At 39.2% G+C, this 18,451-nt stretch overlaps 1 protein-coding gene across 2 annotated transcripts in view; it reads left to right on the forward strand.

The window, feature by feature from the left end:
• Positions 1–18,451, forward strand: part of SH3RF2 (SH3 domain containing ring finger 2) — a 152,958-nt gene that overhangs the window by 88,578 nt on the left and 45,929 nt on the right. For both annotated transcript variants that reach the window (XM_073651277.1, XM_073651278.1), the window contains exons 3-5: positions 241–510; positions 12,669–12,764; positions 13,290–13,610. In XM_073651277.1, coding sequence (XP_073507378.1) covers positions 241–510; positions 12,669–12,764; positions 13,290–13,610 — 687 coding nt within the window. The remainder of the gene's footprint in view (positions 1–240; positions 511–12,668; positions 12,765–13,289; positions 13,611–18,451) is intronic.

Consider the following 18,451-nt stretch of genomic DNA (forward strand, 5'->3'; position numbering starts at 1 on the left):
AGAATGTATCAGTCTATTATGAGACTCTGTGGCCAGTGTGAAAACTGCAAGACTTCAGGGTTTTTTTCTAAACTAGTGACAGTAAAAAAAATCCCCAAAATTCCTTACAAAATGTTAAGACATAAACTTAATTTAAGCAACAGGTTATAATTTGATAACACATTATTATTACATAATGTGAAATTAATTTAGAAACATGGAATTTCCCTGTATAACCTGTTTTTTTTTTCCATTTTGCAGGTGCCATGTGCTAAAGCAGTGTCAAGCTACAGAGGACAAACTCCCAGTGACCTTTCCTTCAATAAAGGAGATATTATTATCTTGCATCGACAGCTAGATGATCATTGGTATCATGGAGAATTTAATGGGGGAACTGGTGTCTTTCCAGCACGATCCGTAAAAATTCTACGAAAAATAGACCAACCTCTGGCTCTCTGCAAAGCTTTGTACAACTTTGAATTGAAGGACAATGGCCGAGGAGAAAACAAGAATTGTTTGAAATTTGCAAAGGTACAGTATGGTGGCAGTACACATCCCTCTGAATAAGTGCCCTGTGATAGCAGAACAGTTATATGACGTGATCACGTGTAGAATAAATGTAACTGTGCTGTGAGCAGACGTTTATATTCTACATTCAACAGTTTTCATTTTGTAAATCTTCTGTCTATCATGAGACACTATTTTACAACTAACATGTAGACATCACCTGACATCAATGATTAACTTTGTAACTAACTTGCTTTCATTCTCTTGAGCTGCATTCACAATTCTGCTTGGTTAATTATTGTTCACAGTATTTCATGCATACTGCCTAAATAGATCTTAAAAAGAATCTGTCACCAGGATCTTGCTAGCCCATCTGAGAGCAGCATGATGTAGGTACAAACATCCTGATCCTAGCCATGTATCACTTACTGGGATGATTGCTGCAGTTTTGATAAAATCGCAGTTTTATCTGCTGCTGATCTACCAGTTTTCTGACCTATAACTGATTGCCAGCTTTCTGTATACACTGTGCATAGGCAGAAAGCTAACAATCAGAAGTGGAGGGGAGATTATACAGAGCTCATGAATATGGAGGACTGCATGGCAACAGGTTTACTGGTCCAATAGTGATTGTACCCTGCTAATAAAACAGTGATTTTATCAAAACTACAGCAAGCAGCCCAGTAAATAACACATCGCTGGAATCAGGATCTGTTCATTATGCTGCAAAAACTTGGTGACAGATTCCTTTTAATGCGGTGCATTCTATAAATTGAAGTCTTTCATCTAGCTGCTGTACAGTAATCTATAGGGATATGTCTGTCAACAAACATACTGATTGATTCTGTTGTCAACCGGCAGAATTGTTAATGCTGCTCTGGGCTGTCTTCTTGTCTGTGAACTGGAATTGTCTGAAGTATGTTGAGCAAGGAAATGTGCATCACAGGCAATTTATCCCCTTGCTTCTGCAGCCATTTTATTTAAAGCTAAAACCTGCTGCTTATGGAGCAAGCTCAGCTCCTGGGCAGGCTGCATATATGCACTGGTGCCAAGGTGTTAGGTGTTTTCCTATGCCAGCCCTGTATGCATTGTGGTAAAACGAGTTGCCCGGCTCTTCAAAGCCAGACACAGGACACACGGGTTGAGTAAACTTCCAGCATATAACATGCTGGCAAAAATTCTGTAGGTCTTAGTTCACACAGGAGAGCATCCTGAGTGACACATACTTCCCCTCGCATATAACACCAGTGACTCTGTCACATATTCCCCCCCTCAGCCCAAAGCCAGGGGTTTGGGCACCTTCAGACACCAAGCAGGGAATTTTGAAGCGGACTTCCGCATTAGCGTGTAACTTCCCAGGTCTATGCTCCACGTGAAAATGAAAGTCTTGGAGACCTAAGAACCACCTAGTTACTCAGGCATTCTTACCCTTCTTTTCCCTCAACCATCTCAAAGGGCATGGTTTGACACCAATTTAAACTTCCGGCCAAGTAAGTAATATCTTAGCGTGTCTATGGCCCATTTTATGGCTAAGCATTCTTTCTCCACAATAGCATAATTTTTCTCGCAGGACGGGAGCTTCCGGCTCATATACAGGATGGGATGCTCTTCCCCATTTATCTCCTGTGACAGCACGGCTCCTAGGCATCTGTCTGGAGCACAAACTCTTTATTAAGGTCTGGTGCCAGCTTCAGCTGTTGGAACGCCATCTCAGTTTCAACCGTCCATTTCGCCATCGTTGTTTTTGTGCCTTTCAGGAGGTCCGTCAGTGGTGCGGCAGTCATGGCAAAATTTGGGATAAACCGCAGGTAATATCCCATGATTCCAAGAAACGCTCTCACCTGCTTCTTGGAGAGCGGTTGCGGCCAGTTCTGAATTGCCTCGATCTTATTGACCTGTGGCTTAATTTCGTCTCTCCCGACGACGTAGCCTAAGTACTTGGCCTCCTCCTTCCCAATGGCACATTTTCTCGGATTTATCATAAATTATGCCTCCCTTAGAGCATCCAGAATCACCTATATCTTGGGCAGATGACTACCCCAGTCCGGGCTAAAGACGACAATGTCATCAAGGTAGGCTGCGGCATACTTCTTATGTGGGCCGAGGTTCCGATCCATGGCCCTCTGGAAAGTGGCTGGTGCCCCCTGCAGTCCGAAAGGGTGTACTGGAAGCATCCATCAGGTGTTGAGAAAGCCATTTTCTCCTTGGCCCTCTGGGACATGGGGATCTGCCAGTAGCCCTTCATCAAGTCGAGGGTGGTAATATATCTCACAGGTCCAATCCTCTCAATAAGTTCATTGACGCCGGGCATCGGGTATGCGTCACACTTGGAAGCCTCATTCAGCCTGCGGTAGTCGTTACAAAATCTCCCCGTCGGGCTTTGGCACGAGAACAATGGGACTCAACCATCCACTCTTCGACTACTCTATCACGCCGAGGTCAAGTATCCTCAGCACCTCAGCTGAGATTACCTCACGGCAGGCTTCAGGTTTCCTATAGGGTTCTGAGGTTTACACTAGCATGCGCTTCCATCAGCACGTCATGCTCGACCACTTGCGTATGCCCTGGCAACTCCGAGAACAGGTCACTGTTCCATTGCAACAGCTCTCTACATTGTTGCTTTTGGGCCGGCGATAGAGTCTCTGCTATAGTGACCTCTTCTACCTTGCCTTCAGGAGCGACATTAAAATACATAAGCAGTTGCATAAAATAAACAGGATAAAAGAAGACAGCTTACACTATACAGTTCGCAGGGACGAATCAGCATAGGTGGAGGAGTGGATTTGAGCGTTATTGAATGCGACCTGCTTCTTATAGTTCTTATACCCCCCTGGCAGTGAGTGCTCCTGTATTTTCCATGGGTTCTCTTATACCTAAGGGGAAATCTGTCCACACGCCCCTTGTTGTGACATCATGTGGGCTGGTTTCCAGCCTGCACATTTTTATTAAAAACGCTAACTTCTGCGATTAACTCATCGCTCATTGATCGCAGAAGCTTGCAAACGATGCCATTTTTCTCGTTATGATTTTACTTCCATTTAGAGACCACATATCGCATAGTTGCAGTCTGCTATTCTGGTGTTTTTGCGCTACAGCTCCCTGATTTTGCTTACAGCAATGAGAAACTATGGATACATTCCTTGGCTGATTCTGCCACTAAAAATATAGGTCTCATTATTGTCAGACGTATGAAACTTACAATATTTCATATTTTGTTTCAGAGTCAAAGTGTCTATAAACTTTTTTTGAAGCTCGGGAAACCAGCTTTCCCAGTTACATGCAAATTATGGCAATCCTGCGTTTTAATCACCCCAAGGTGATTCAGTTGACCGGGACTGCCTCAGAAACATTTGCAAAAAATCTGCTGCATGGATATATAAACTGGAGTAAAGCTATATATCCTTGTGGTAAACATGCTTTGATATTTGATACACTGTACTCACTAACAGTTAGTTTATTAGAACAATTCAGCTGTGAATGGTGCTTTCTTTTTTTAAACTGCATTATTTTAATCCCCATCTCCAGATTCCATTGTCAGTCGAATGACTTAAATAGTCACTGTCATTTCAACAATTTTGCATAAATCAATATTACAAACCAAGTGAATGTCAAGAACTTTTTAAAATATCTTTTTAGGGAAAGTTATTTCTTTCTTCACTAATGAGCCAATTGTTCTCCTCCCTCATCTCCTGACTCACCATACACTTGGAAGAAGAGTTCAGACCCATTATGGTCAAAACACTATGCACTGCCAGCACAGGAGGTGTCAGATTATAGAGCGTATTATATTCTATGAAGAGGACAGTAGCATTGGGGAGCACTCAGTGCACTTCCAGATCATCAAATGTATTTCACTTCAGTGCTGGACTAACAGCCACACAGATCAGTGCTGCTGTATAAGATCTTCCATCCTGCTGCTTCTTCTGTCTGTTCTATAGAGAAAGAAGAGAAGGTATCCCTCTTATTTCTATGCAGTGTATAGAAGTGGGTAATAAATGAAGAACACAAGTCATATAATGACCATTATAAGGATTCACAATCTCGGGTAGGCATTCAGTAGCGTTCACACAAGCAATACGGTTTGGTCCAAACGTGCAGTTTTATGGTTTCATAAACCTCCAAGGGATTCAAAACAAAAAAACAGCCTCTTCTGGGCACAAAGGTAAAGGTGCTTCTCACAAAATGAAAATATCATCAAAAAGTTAATTTATTTTAGTTCTTCAATTCAAAAAGTGAAACTCATATATTATATAGAGTCATTACAAACAGAGTGATCTATTTCAAGTGTTTATTTCTGTTAATGTTGATGATTATGGCTTACAGTCAATGAAAACACAAAAGTAATCATCTCAGTAAATTAGAATAGTTAACAAAAAACACCTGCAAAGGCTACCTACGCGTTTCAAAAGGTCCTTTAGTCTGTTTCAGTAGGCTCCACAATCATGGGGAACACTGCGGACTTTACAGATGTCCAGAAAGCAGTCATTGACACACTCCACAAGGAGGGTAAGCCACAAAAAGTCATTTCTATAGAAGCTGGCTGTTCACAGAGTGCTATATCCAAGCATATTAATGGAAAGTTGAATGGAAGGAGAAAGTGTGGTAGAAAAAGGTGCACAAGCAACCAGGAAAACCGCAGCCTTGAAAGGATTGTTAAAAAAAGGCCATTCAAAAGTTTGGGGGAGATTCACAAGGAGTGGACTGCTGCTGGAGTCATTGCTTCAAGAGCCATCACAGACAGACGTATCCAGGACATGGGCTGCAAATGTCACATTCCTTGTGTCAAGCCACTCATGACCAATAGACAACACCAGAAGCGTCTTACCTGGGCCAAGGAGAAATAAAACCTGGACTGTTGCTCAGTTTTCCAAGGTGTTGTTTTCATATTAAAGTAAATTTTGCATTTCATTTGGAAATCAAGGTCCCAGAGTCTGGAGGAACAGTGCAGAGGCACACAATCCAAGCTGCTTGAGGTCTAGTGTGACGTTTCCACAATCAGTGATGATTTGGGGAGCCATATCATCTGCTGGTGTAGGTCCACTGTGTTTCATCAAGACCAAAGTCAACGCAGCTAGTCTACCAGGAAATATTAGAGCACTTCATGCTTCCCTCTGCCAACAAGCTTTTTGGAGATGGAAATTTAATTCTCCAGCAGGACTTGGCACCTGTCCACACGGCAAAAGTAGCAATACCTGGTTTAAAAACAACAGTATTACTGTGCTTGATTGGCCAGCAAACTCACCTGACCTTAACCCCATAGAGAATCTATGGGGTATTGTCAAGAGGAAGATGAGAGACACCAGACCCAACAATGCAGATGAGCTGAAGGCTGCTATCAAAGCAACCTGGGCTTCCATAACACCTCAGCAGTGCCACAGGCTGATCGCCTCAATGCCACACCATTGATACAGTAATTGATGCAAAAGGAGCCCCGACCAAGTATGGTTTGGTATGAACTGGACCGCAGAGTGAAGGCAAAAGGGCCAACAAGTGCTAAGCATCTCTGGGAACTCCTTCAAGATTGTTGGAAGACCATTTCCGGTGACTACCTCTTGAAGCTCATCAAGAGAATGCCAAGAGTGTGCAAAGCAGTCATCAAAGCAAAAGGTGGCTACTTTGAAGAACCTACAATATAAGACATATTTTCAGTTGTTTCACACTTTTTTGTTAAGTATATAATTCCAGATGTGTTAATTCATAGTTTTGATGCCTTCAGTGTGAATGTACAATTTTCATAGTCATGAAAATACAGAAAAATCTTTAAATGAGAAGGTGTGGCCAAACTTTTGGTCTGTACTGTATGTCAGTGCGGGCTCACCCAGGCAGATTACAGTTCTTTCTCCCATAGCAAAATTTACACAAAGAAGAGGTACGGTCCTACTAAAACCCCTCATTCCCTTCAACCTGAGCTCTAGCAGCTTCCAGCGCCAAACAGAAGTGTTCAACTCCGGGCACAGTTCCCACTGAACATTCTGCAGCTTCCACATGGTTCACTGCAGCTCCAACACACAGGCTGCTCAGCTTTCCTAGCTGACCCATGCAGTCTCCATTCAGAGAGAGACCCTGGCATGTCATTCTCCCAGCTATAACTCACATTTTGTCTGGTCACTCACCAGCAGCATACTCGACTCTGCTCAACATCCAGCAGACTGACACCCCTAATGAATACAAGGCCTGGTTCTTATTCAAAGCTAGTCAGGTACATCTAATTAAGACCTGCAGTGCTAGGATTTAATCCAGTCATACATGGCTTTGCTACACCATAAATAGTGTTATTTCTCATGTGCACACACATAGCAGCTTATTCTGAAAAGTTATTTGAAATTGTAATATCTTTTGGCCGCTCTATTGATGTCCTTTATTCAAATCATGTAGCGATGAATATAAAGCATATAACCCCGTATAGTGGACATCATTAATGACGTACTGTGCATGGGGCGTTCTGTTGGGCTGCAGGAAACACCTATGTACACCCCCTGCTGGTCTCACCTGTTCCCTTACCTGCGAAATTAGATTTAAAGCTAGAGACAAGCCTACAATGATGCACAGGATCTGCAATTTGAGCAGTTGGAGGAGAAAAGTGTTGAGAGACAGAATGATTGGATGATCGCATCTTTTTTTATATTCTTTGGACATCACTTTTCAGACTTTTTCTTTCTACAATCCTGGAAAGCATCTTTCTTTACTATATGAACTACTGCTATGGAGAATAAGAAAATGTTAGAACTTTAACATTTATTTTAGCACAATTTCCAAAACTCTATATCATGACATTCTGGGTAAGATAAGTAGCTCTTTTTTGCCACCATACTTGTACTAATTAGTAATGTTATGGAGTGGCTGCAAGGATTTCAGTGATTTACAAGATTAGCTAGCTGATACATACAGTAAATGGTAATGAGTTCTATCTGTGTTCAAAATCACTATTTGTCACTACATACTTCTCATTTACTCTCAAATGCTGTATTTTGATTAGGAAGTAATTTGTGCTAGTTCAGCAGGGCTGGTAGGGCACTGGTATCGCATATTTTTGCCTTTCATTACAAGCATGGTAATAAGAGATGATAAATTTGATTTGTGCTGCCATGTTCCGGCATCCAATGGCCGGTCTACGCTCATGGGTGCCTCTGGTGCTTAATAGTCACTAGACTTCATATGACATCATGATATGTGTGGCGTCAAAGCGTAATAACGTCGCATAATAACGTTGCAGGGTCTAGTAATCACCAGAGGTGCCCAAGAGGCTGAGGATGCTGGGATCAGAAGTGAAGACTGTCTTCCACGGATGACTGGACTGTATGCTAAACCAGAAGAGAACGAATCAAATTGCTCATCTCTAATCTGATTTTACAGCTCCTAGAGAAGAGCAAAAAGGTTTTTGGTACTGGTTCTGACCACTAGTTGCTGCTGGACTTACTTCTACTGCTTCCTTACATGGCTGCAGTGGTGACATCACATTGACAGCATGTGACTGATGCAGCCAAACACTGGGCTCAGTGGTCATTACAAGGTTGACCAGCCAAATCAGCTGAGCCCAGTGATTGACTGTAGTGTTTCTTCCTTATCATAATGACCTCAGCCTTATTTTATGTCTCGGTTATCAAATTAATACAGTAAAATTAATGTACATATCATAATAACTATTTCCATACAACATATCCAATGTCGACCTTCTAAGCCATACACAAGTTAGTGTGTCACTTTTCAATTAAACAATATGTGGGTCTAAAAATGATTCCATCACTTAAGTTATTCATAAAATGGGATGATATTTAAAAAATTGCTTAAAGCGTACCTGTTAGTACAAAGAAATACAATTATTCTGTAGGAGCCAGTAGATGTGTATTAGATGTAATCTCGGCAGACTTCATTTCTTTATTACATATTATGCATTTTGCATATTACATTTCAGTAATTATACCTGCTATCGAAATAACTGCGCTGAATTGGGCCTTTCCTGGTGAGGATTCAATAATGTTATCAGAATACAATAATGATCTCAAGTTTTTTATTTTTGATTGAGAAAGATGTTGCATTCAAGTTTTTGTGGATTTTTTTTATTAAATCCAGAAAACTAAGGAATAAGTGTGTGGCTTGTAGCTTATAAATAGATGCTTCTATCTTGTGTGTTATGCCTGATATAGAATATTATCAGTAAATTCCGACAGAACATAGCCCTTGTCTGAGGCATCCTGAAATGATAAAGATGTGAACAACTTTTCAGTGCTCTGTCGAAATCTTGATGACCAGTTTTGGCTTACCACTGACATTCACATTTGATAACCACTGGGATGCAATGCCAAACCCCACAAGCCATCCTAGCTGCACTAAAAAGCTGACCATATATATACATCTGCAGGCCAAAACAGAGCAGTTTTACAGCCTATTATTTATTGGGTCAATGCCTCCAAAAACATGGCATATAGGTGGCCAGGGAATGAAGTGAAAAACTGCCTTTGTGCAGTTATGGCCAAAAGTTTTGAGACTGGCACAAATTTTGGTTTTCACAAAGTTTGCTGTTTTAGTTTTATAGTGGAAATTTGCATTAACTCGAGATTGTTATGAAGTATGATTAGATGAATTGCAAATGTAAATTAACCATTTATCGGATCATCAAGAACTTTAAAGAGAGAGGTTCAATTGCTCTGATGAAGATTCGGGGCACCCACGGGGGCTGTTTTTTATCCAAGGTAGTAGGGTTCACTTACAATTTTGTCTAAGCCAAGAATAAAGAACAGTTTCTAAACATCCTCCAAGAGCAATTTTTCCCAACAACCCAGGAACAATTTGGCGATGTACAGTACAATTCTTTTTCCAGCATGATGGAGCACCATGTCACAAGACAAAATTGCAAACAATGTGGCTAACATTGGGTTCATGGCCAGGATTCCCCTCGATCTCAATCACATTGAGAACCTGTGGTTGATCCTCAAAGCGAGAAAACAAATAAAAACACAGAAATTATGATAAACTCCAAGCATTGATTAGCCAATAAATGTTTGATAAAACATCTGACTAAAAGATCTAAAAACACTAAATTTGTAAACTTTGTGAAAACAAAAATTTGGATCAGTATCAAAGTGTCTAAAAACTGCCTGCTTTGTAATGGTGGTTCTAGTGAACCTCTATAAAGCCTGAAATTAGAAAAATGATCTCCTAGACCACTGTCCCCTCAAATCCAAACTATAATCCTTCCATATCAATCCAAGAATGGCAAGAACCCCTAAGAGGCTGATGCCTACAGTCTAGTATTAGGGAAACATTAAATTCCGACACCCAATATGGCAACTAGAAAAACTTCTTAGATTAACGTCCCATCAGTAATTGAGTAACCATACCTGGTTTCATATATCTTATAACGTAAACTCCTTTCCTCTAAACAAAGCAGATACCCCATTGTGTTGGTTACAGGTCAAGGCATAAACTGATCATTAGGAATAATCTCTGTAATGTCCATTCATACAGTATATTTGTACATTGTAATTAGATCGCCCCTGAGCTGTCATTTTCCAAACAGAAAAACACCAAGTTTGATAACCTGGCTTACTACTGCAGTCCGCCAATTCTCTTAAAGACATACAAAAGCCGCACTGGGTATTAATCCCTAAGAAAGTGTCCTGCAGTCCCTTGCATGCAAAAATCTCATCCTAGAGGCTGCACTTAAAATTAAAAACCTTTTGTTTTTCATCTATGTAGTGTTACAGCTATAAACTCCCTGTAGTTATGCCTGTTTGTAGTTGAAACATTGCATGATTGAATAAAGTAAGTTTTCCATTTGAAGTGTTGCCTCTTCTTCCAGACTTAACAAAAAAAATTACAAAAGAAAGGTACATGTAAAGTGTTCTTCCTATACACAGGTGCTCAACATTTTCCATCTGTGGTTTGACAAGTCAATTGTATGATCTCATTTTAAGTATTCATTCCTTTTTTAAAGCATTTAATGATTTAATTTGTTTTGGCAGAAGCTGCCTGGTACCAGCTGCTAAAGTTGCATTTACTGTTAACCAATTTCATCTAGTCTTTTTCAGTGGTGGTTTTACATAATTGTGTGTTTTATTTCTTCAACCCAAATGCTAAACCTCACACTTATCCACATTAAATTAAATTTTGCATTTTTACCCAAGTCTCAAGCTTCCTCAAATCCTTCTGTAACATTATATTATTCTCATTTCTTATTTTATTTTTTACAGATTTTCGTATCATATGACAAATGTTGAATTTTTTTCTGTAAGCTCTATATAAGGTCATTAACAAACATATAGAAAAAGAAGTGGGCCCAATACTGATGCCTGTGATGCCATACTACTAACTGTAATTTAATGAAGCACTGATTGACCTAAATGTATTGAAATCACATTTTAATCTTTCTTACTAGTCGTAGTATAACTTACAGTGACATGTAAATGTTTGGGCACCCCTGGTCAAAATTTGTGTTATTGTGAACAGTTAAGCAATTTGAAGATGAAATGATCTCTAAAAGTTAAAGATGACATGTGTCCTTTGTATTTTAGGCATATATATATATATATATATATATATATATATATATATATATATATACTGTATATATATTGTATTTTTTTTTTCATTGAAAAAATTACAAAATGGAAAGTGGGCCAATGCAAAAGTTTGGGCACCTTTGGAGATTTGTGTGCTTCAATAAGCTTGACCAAGGTTTCAAACTTTAATTAGCCTTTTAGGGTTATGGCTTGTTCACTATCATCATTATGAAAAGCTAGGTGATGCAAATTTCCCAGGTTTATAAAAACCCAGCCTCCTGTAACCTTGTGCCAAAAAAACAGCAGCCATGAGTTCTTCCAAGCAGCTGCTGTGCAACTCTGAAAATGAAAATGGTGGAGGCCCGAAAAGCAGGAGAAGGCTATAAGAAGGTAGAAAAATGTTTTCAAGTTGCCCTTTCCTCAGTTCGAAATGTAATTAAAAAATGGCAGTTAGCAAGAACAGTGGGGGTCAAGATAAGGTCTGGAAGACGAAGAAAAATTTCTGTGACAGTTGCTAGCAGTATTGCTAGAGAGGCAAATCAGTACCCCCACTTGACTGCAAAAGATTTAGCAAACTCTGGAGTTGTGGTGCAATGTTTTACTGTTCAGAGACACCTGCACAAATATGGCCTTCACGGAAAAGTCATCAGAAGAAAACCTCTCCTGCGTCCTCACCATAAAATTCAGCGTCAGAAGTATGCTAAAAGAACATCTAAACAAACCTGATACATTTTGGAAACAAGTCCTGTGGACCGATGAGGTTAAAATAGAACTTTGGCCACAATGATCAAAGACATGCGTGGAGAAAAAAGGGCACAGAACTTCAGGAAAAGTACATCTCGCCAACCATTAAGTATGGGGGTGGATCAATCATGCTTTGGGGTTGTGTTGCAGCCAATGGCACAGGGAACATTTCACAGATAGGGGTAAGAATGGATTCAATGAAATTTCAACAAATTTTTGATGCAAACATAACACCATCTGTAAAAAAGTTGAAGTCGAAAAAAAGATGGCTTCTACAAATGGATAATTATCCTAAAGATACGTCAAAATCCACAATAGAGGATCTCAAAAGGCGCAAGCTGAAGTTTTATAATGGCCCTCACAGTCTCCTGATCTGAACATCATTGAAAATCTGTGGCTAGACCTCAAAATTGCAGTGCATGCAAGACGACCCAGGAATCTCGCACAAATGGAAGAATTTTCCAAGAAAGAATAGATGAAAATCCTTCAAACAAGAATTAAAAGACTCTTGGCTATCTACAAAAAAAGCATTTACACGCTGTGATACTTTCAAAAGGGGGTGCTACTAGGTACTAACCATGCAGGGTGCCCAAACTTTTGCATCAATCCATTTTCCTTTTTGTAATTTTTAAAATGTAAAAGATGAAAAAAAAATGTTTTGCCTAAAACGCAAAGAAATGTGTCATCTTTAACTTTAGGCCTTTTAGAGATCATTTCATCTTCAACTTGCTTAACTGTTCACAACAACAGTAATTTTGACCCGGGGTCAAACTTTTACATGCCAATGTACCATTCCCTACTTGGTTTTTAAAAAATGAAGTGATGAAAATTTTTCTGGCTTATTAACATACATGTGTCAGTCTAGTCCCTTCTCCTTTGAATGGGTTTGTATCTTATCTACAACACATTCTGATCCACAATTTAAATCTGTTATTGTAGGATGATATAATCAGTGTAATCCGACGAGTAGATGACAACTGGGCCGAAGGCAAGTTAGGTGATCAAGTGGGAATTTTCCCCCTTCTCTTCGTAGAGGTATGAAACACATATATGCATGAAGTATCTTTTAAGAGCAACTTATTGACATTTATTGGAAATATCAGGTCCAATCTAATTCTTTCCACCCATATGGACTAACTTTAATTTTAATCAGCAGTAACTTTCCCAATTATTGTATTTTAATGTCACGCATAACTGCATGCCAGAAAAAAAATGTTGTCATTATGTTTTAGGAAATCACAGTGATTATAGATTTGTAGTTGCTAACCCAAATGACTGCTATTTAGACAATATTGGCTAGAAGTATATTTATTATTTTGTATTGCTAGAAAAAAAAAGTTTCCACTAAGGAGCTGATTTTCCTCATGAGGATTGAGTAAAAAGTGTGAAGAGTTTAAAACAATAGCCCATGGGAAATGTTTAGAAAATAGCAATAGCTTTTCCTCAAGAAAAGTTGTAAATCCTAATAATTGATTTATATTGTTGATATCATTTATTATACTTTTTACACTCTTTTTTTTCCCAAAAAAACAACCTACGAATGTGATGTTTTATTTGCAGCCAAACACTACAGCCAAGCAACTGCTGGAGTCAAACAAAACTAAAAGAAAAGATATGAAGAATTTGCCTTTTACTTCTCCACTGAGGAGGTCCCCCTCAAATGTTAAGTCTTCTGAGCCAGAAATAATGCGACGAATACCAGAAGGAAGGCGAAAGACCCCAAGGCAATTCCTGATTACCAATGCTCTAAATACATTAAACAGAATTGTCCATTCTCCATCGAGTAGACAGGTTCCAGAGATTAGTACCCCCATACTGATCAGTTCAAGTAACACAGCCATAATTGAGAAAGCCCGGTATTTACCCAGTTCACAAAATCAGGTAATAAAAAAATAAATAACAAAAATATAGAATAATTTAGAAAGTATGCAAATGTTTTTGTCACATTGTTACAAACATTTTTTTTTTAAATCTTTGGATTACCTACGATTATTGATTTAATATGATTGTGAATTTCAAATTTAAGTTAGTATCTAAATCTCTTTTTCTTTAGATTAGGGGTTTGTGGCACCGATGCTATGGTGGTGTCCTCACCAATCTTTGTTTACCGGCTGCCAGTAATGACATTTTGTGGTTGCACTTGACTTCTTAAGCCAATCAGAGGCCTCAACAGTCACATGTTGTTCTACTTGTAATGCCACACATTAGCAATAAAGCCATGGATTGGCTACAAAGGAGGGGATTGCCACAGCATCTGTGCTAAATAGATGAGTAGTAGTATTTTCTTAACTACCCAACAATCCCTTTGTATTCTCTAGAATATTGTTGCTAATAGGTAATAGGTAATATTGTGGAGTTTTGGGCATGACATAGACTTAAATAGGCCAGGTCTAAGAGACTAATTCAGGGATTTTGCTCTCATTATTTTACAAGCAAGTCCAGTTTTAAATTGGTTAATTGCCTGAATGGGACCAAAGATGTATACATTTGTACAGCTATTCAGCCAACTGAAGACCTAAGGTAAAGCAAGGTGGCAGTGAATAAATATCCTCATCTATCTAGCAATTGAACCCTTTAGTCTATTTTCCTTGGTTTAACTAAGTGCATAAGTTCTTACTTCCTATGGTAACTTCAGATGCTCCTATGTCCCTACTGCTCTATTCTAGTTTTGAAAGTCAAGGCGTACCCTGAAAGAATAATCTTTTGGTTTCTTAGGCTTACTCATCTTGAGCTACGATTTTTTTTATTCTAGGGTGTAGAATATTACTTGCCTAAAACGCCCATACATTTTTGGGTTCTGCCACATATCTGCTTTCCCATAGATATTATAAGACATGATGAAACCGAATACTCATAGTGTTCACCACAGTGAATGAAAGATTTGTTGGTGAGCATTCACAATATGTAATTATGACAGGTTTTTATTATGGGTGTTCTAATGATAATGTAGACAGATGTTTTAAAGAGGAGAGAGCTATAAAGCTTAAGTTCAAATGACACGTAAGCTATTGTACAGCATTGTATACTACTGTATGAAAGGCTATGTTCCTACCTTGTTTTTGGGAAACATGAACATAAGCTGATATGTTTGATGAATTGGTGGTGCTGGCCATAAGTTGCAACCACATACACCAAATGCATCCTTAGTCTTAAAGAGAATCTGTTACCAGGTTTTTGCTATTTCATCTGAGAGGAGCACAATGCAGGAAAAGAAACCCCGATTCCAACGATGTATCACGTAGTTTACTGGTTGCAGCAGTTGTGACACAATCAGAGTTTGTCGATGTTTCATGAAGCAGAGCTGAGAAAGAAAACCCTGCCCACACCAGGCTCTGCCCACACCAGGCTCTCTGTGTACATGGTTTATAGACAGTGAGCTGCTTATCAGAGTAGGGGGCATCGCCAGACTAGGTCTCACGCACTGCTGTAGCTGCTGAAGTCTGAGCAGTGATAAGGTCCTGGTTATAAAACCTTCATTATAAGTAAACAACGGCACACAGCTTGATAAGTGACACATCGCTGAATGTTTTAACCCCTACATCATGCTGTCTTCATATTACATAGCAAAAACATACCCAGATTCCCTTTACATTGGCCTAACTTGTGGCAATAGAGTGCGCTGTGGCAGATATTCAGGTAGAAATTTTAATTCTTAATATGAAGTCTTTGCTACTGCATAATTTTAGGCATATAATTACAGGTTGCTAACTATCTGCCTGTTGTGCCCGGCGCCAATCTCTTCCGCTCTGCTATGTTGAAGGGGTATGACTCCTGACGTCATGCCGATTGATAGCCTGATCCCCACTGCCTAACTAAGGGAAGCCAGCTATCAATCAGCATGACACCGGCAGTCACAGCCCATCAACAAAGCAGAGCGAAAGAGATTGGCGCTGTGACCGCTCTGAGCCAACGTCGAGTACAACAGGCAGGTAGTTGCTTCTGTTAGTTTTTAGGCACATAGTAAAATAATAAGTCCTGGACAAACTTCTTTAAGGTCAGAAATGAAACAAAGATGATATTCCCAGTCTGTGATCAATTGCTATGAGAAGATTTAATTCTGACATCTATAGGTGATTCAGTCACAATGCAATCCCTTCGCGCTATAGCCCTATTAGTGTTACATTGCTCCAGAATCAATTTCCGTTGTTTGTACTCCAGATCTGTTAGTATGTTTTTATGTATGTATTACGTGGGAATGAATTACTAGTTTCCCCGTGACTTACAAAGCCTACAAAATTACAGATGAACATCCCTTTTGCTTTCTTCCCTCCTATCCTCTTACTGTTAGTCAATTCAAGTGCCCGCTTATCTGCCTCTAAAAGCAGCAAACTGAACTGAGTTCTGGTCGCTGCTCTTTACCCCTTGGATTGGCATTTAAGATGTTCAGTATGTGTGTGCTCCATTCCAGGTGAGGCTGTGATATTTGCTTTGCGCTGCAATATAACTCAGTTGAACGAATTATCCGTCTTTCACCCAATTAAAAATAAACAAATTTAAAAATGAAACACATTTGGTACTGCTGTGTCCGTAAATGCCACAAAGCAGAAAAAAATCACAGCGCATGCCTAGAAAAGAACAATTTTTTTGTTTTATCTAGTAAAAAATAGAAAGCGTAAAACCTTTAAGATAAATGTTTATACTGTATGTAAAAGGCTTTATTGTGTGTATATACATATATAGAGAGAGTATAAGATCCCGATTTCCATTTATTTTTAGAACCGCGTGACCTGTACATAATAAATTCGCATTTGTAACATGTTTATACGCTACTATAGTCTTTAAAAAGCCATTACAATCCACAGCCCATTGGCTCTAGCTTGTAATCTTCCCTGCTACTGTAGTGAATGGAGGGGAGGGTTAATGGCGAGCCGCACGGCCTGCTCTGTTGGCCCGCTTCCTGCTCCTGAGCCTGGCTAATAGGTGTTTCTAGAAACCTCAGTTACGCTGTAAGAGTTCTAATTTCACGCTGGCAGCTTTCAAGGCAGAAAGGACAGCTCATCGCGTCTATCTACCCCAAACAGCTGGGGATGAAGTCTAATGCAGCACACCATAGACAGGACACTGCATGTATAGAGAATAATGCACATACAATTAGGACATCGAATAACTCCCGTATATCTATTTTCCATGTTTTGGAAAGCTGATATTAAGAGCAGGCTAATATTTATACACATGCCGGCAGCCCTCTGGAGCGTGGCTTCACTTCTGATGTGGATAACCTTTATAAATCAGTGTTAATCGGTAAAGATCGATTTTTGACCTTAGTTAATGGCCGTCTCACCAAAGTACTTGAGCTATTAGCGTCCAGTAATGATCACTCATTTAAATAGCCATTAACAAGCTACATTGGCTAATGTGTTTTTCGGGTCCTTCAACTGCATAAGAAGTTTGTCACAAGGAGAAGAAAGAAAAAAAAAGTGAACTTACTTAAAAAGGTACATGTAGCCTCTAAAGTATTAAAAATCTAATTTTTACTGTGACATAACATGAGTGATAAATGTCTGATCACTGGGACCCCACTGATCATTAGAACAAGGGTCCCAAGCCTCCATTTTGAATTAAAATGGGAGGCATTTGAGCATTTGCAGTGCCACTCCATTCATGAGACTAATGGAAACAGCCAAGTATATCACTCTGCTATTCCTGCTTCTGCACAGGACTCCCCTTTATGACATCTGTATGTCCTAGTAGGGCACATGGACTTTATAGGATGATCACTTTAGGCCACATTGAAAGTTTGATGTAAATGCTGTAAACTTGCTCAGGAGGAAGAAAGGAAAAATTACTCTTAATACATGTACCATATATTTATGGTATTAAGATGGCAATAGATGGATATTAAGATATGCTTTTTTCAACAATATAGCCGCATATTCTCACTGCACCCTTAAAAGACAGACTGCGACTTTAAGAGGATTATGTTTAGCTGTGAAGAAATGGCTTATGACACATATTAGTCTTCATGGTCACATAACTTTTATTTGTTGGGGACACTGTTACAGAAGATATAGTATCTCTGTTTCCATTGCTTCGCCACAGCTTTGGTGTTATTTTTAACATGCTCTACCCGTCTGGAGTGGTGATTTAAAATGTCTATGTGATAACGTTGAAGTCTGTGCCGAGTAAACAGACATTTCCTAGTTATCATCTAGCACAGAATGTGTTGCCGGAGGCTTTGTACCTTATCAGTAACACTTGGGGTCCAAGAATACAAATAAGTCTGTTGACAAACGTGCTCCGCTATCCCTAGACACATTTATTGTGAGAACCATTCAGCATTTTTTTTAGAATTTTACACACTCATATATTTTCTATTCAGTTCTAGTTTTTTTATAATAATTATAAATTATTTGTTACAATGCAAAGAATGTTCAGGATGTGTGTTGTGAAGACTCACCCATCCCTTGATTGGGTGAAAGGAAAGCTAATGCCTATTCTATAGTATTATGTATGTGGAAAAATATACTGCAAAAGTTGCTATATACTGTATTAGTTACTAGAGGAGATTTGGCAATACCGCCACATCATACTCCAGTGCACAGTATGACAGATCTGGCATTATACTGTATCTAGAAACATGTTTGAAATCTTTGATAAATTAGTTAAACTGAAAAAGACCGAGAAGCCATTGCGCCAAATGATTTGGACTGGACTCTTGTCAAATGAAAATGACCAATAATCGACAGCCATACAAATTAATGTAAAGTTGTATTGTGGTGTTT

This window comes from Phyllobates terribilis, unplaced genomic scaffold (genome assembly GCF_046119375.1).
Source record: "Phyllobates terribilis strain yellow unplaced genomic scaffold, ASM4611937v1 Scaffold_11__3_contigs__length_659146591, whole genome shotgun sequence".
Classification (NCBI taxonomy): Eukaryota; Metazoa; Chordata; class Amphibia; order Anura; family Dendrobatidae; genus Phyllobates; species Phyllobates terribilis.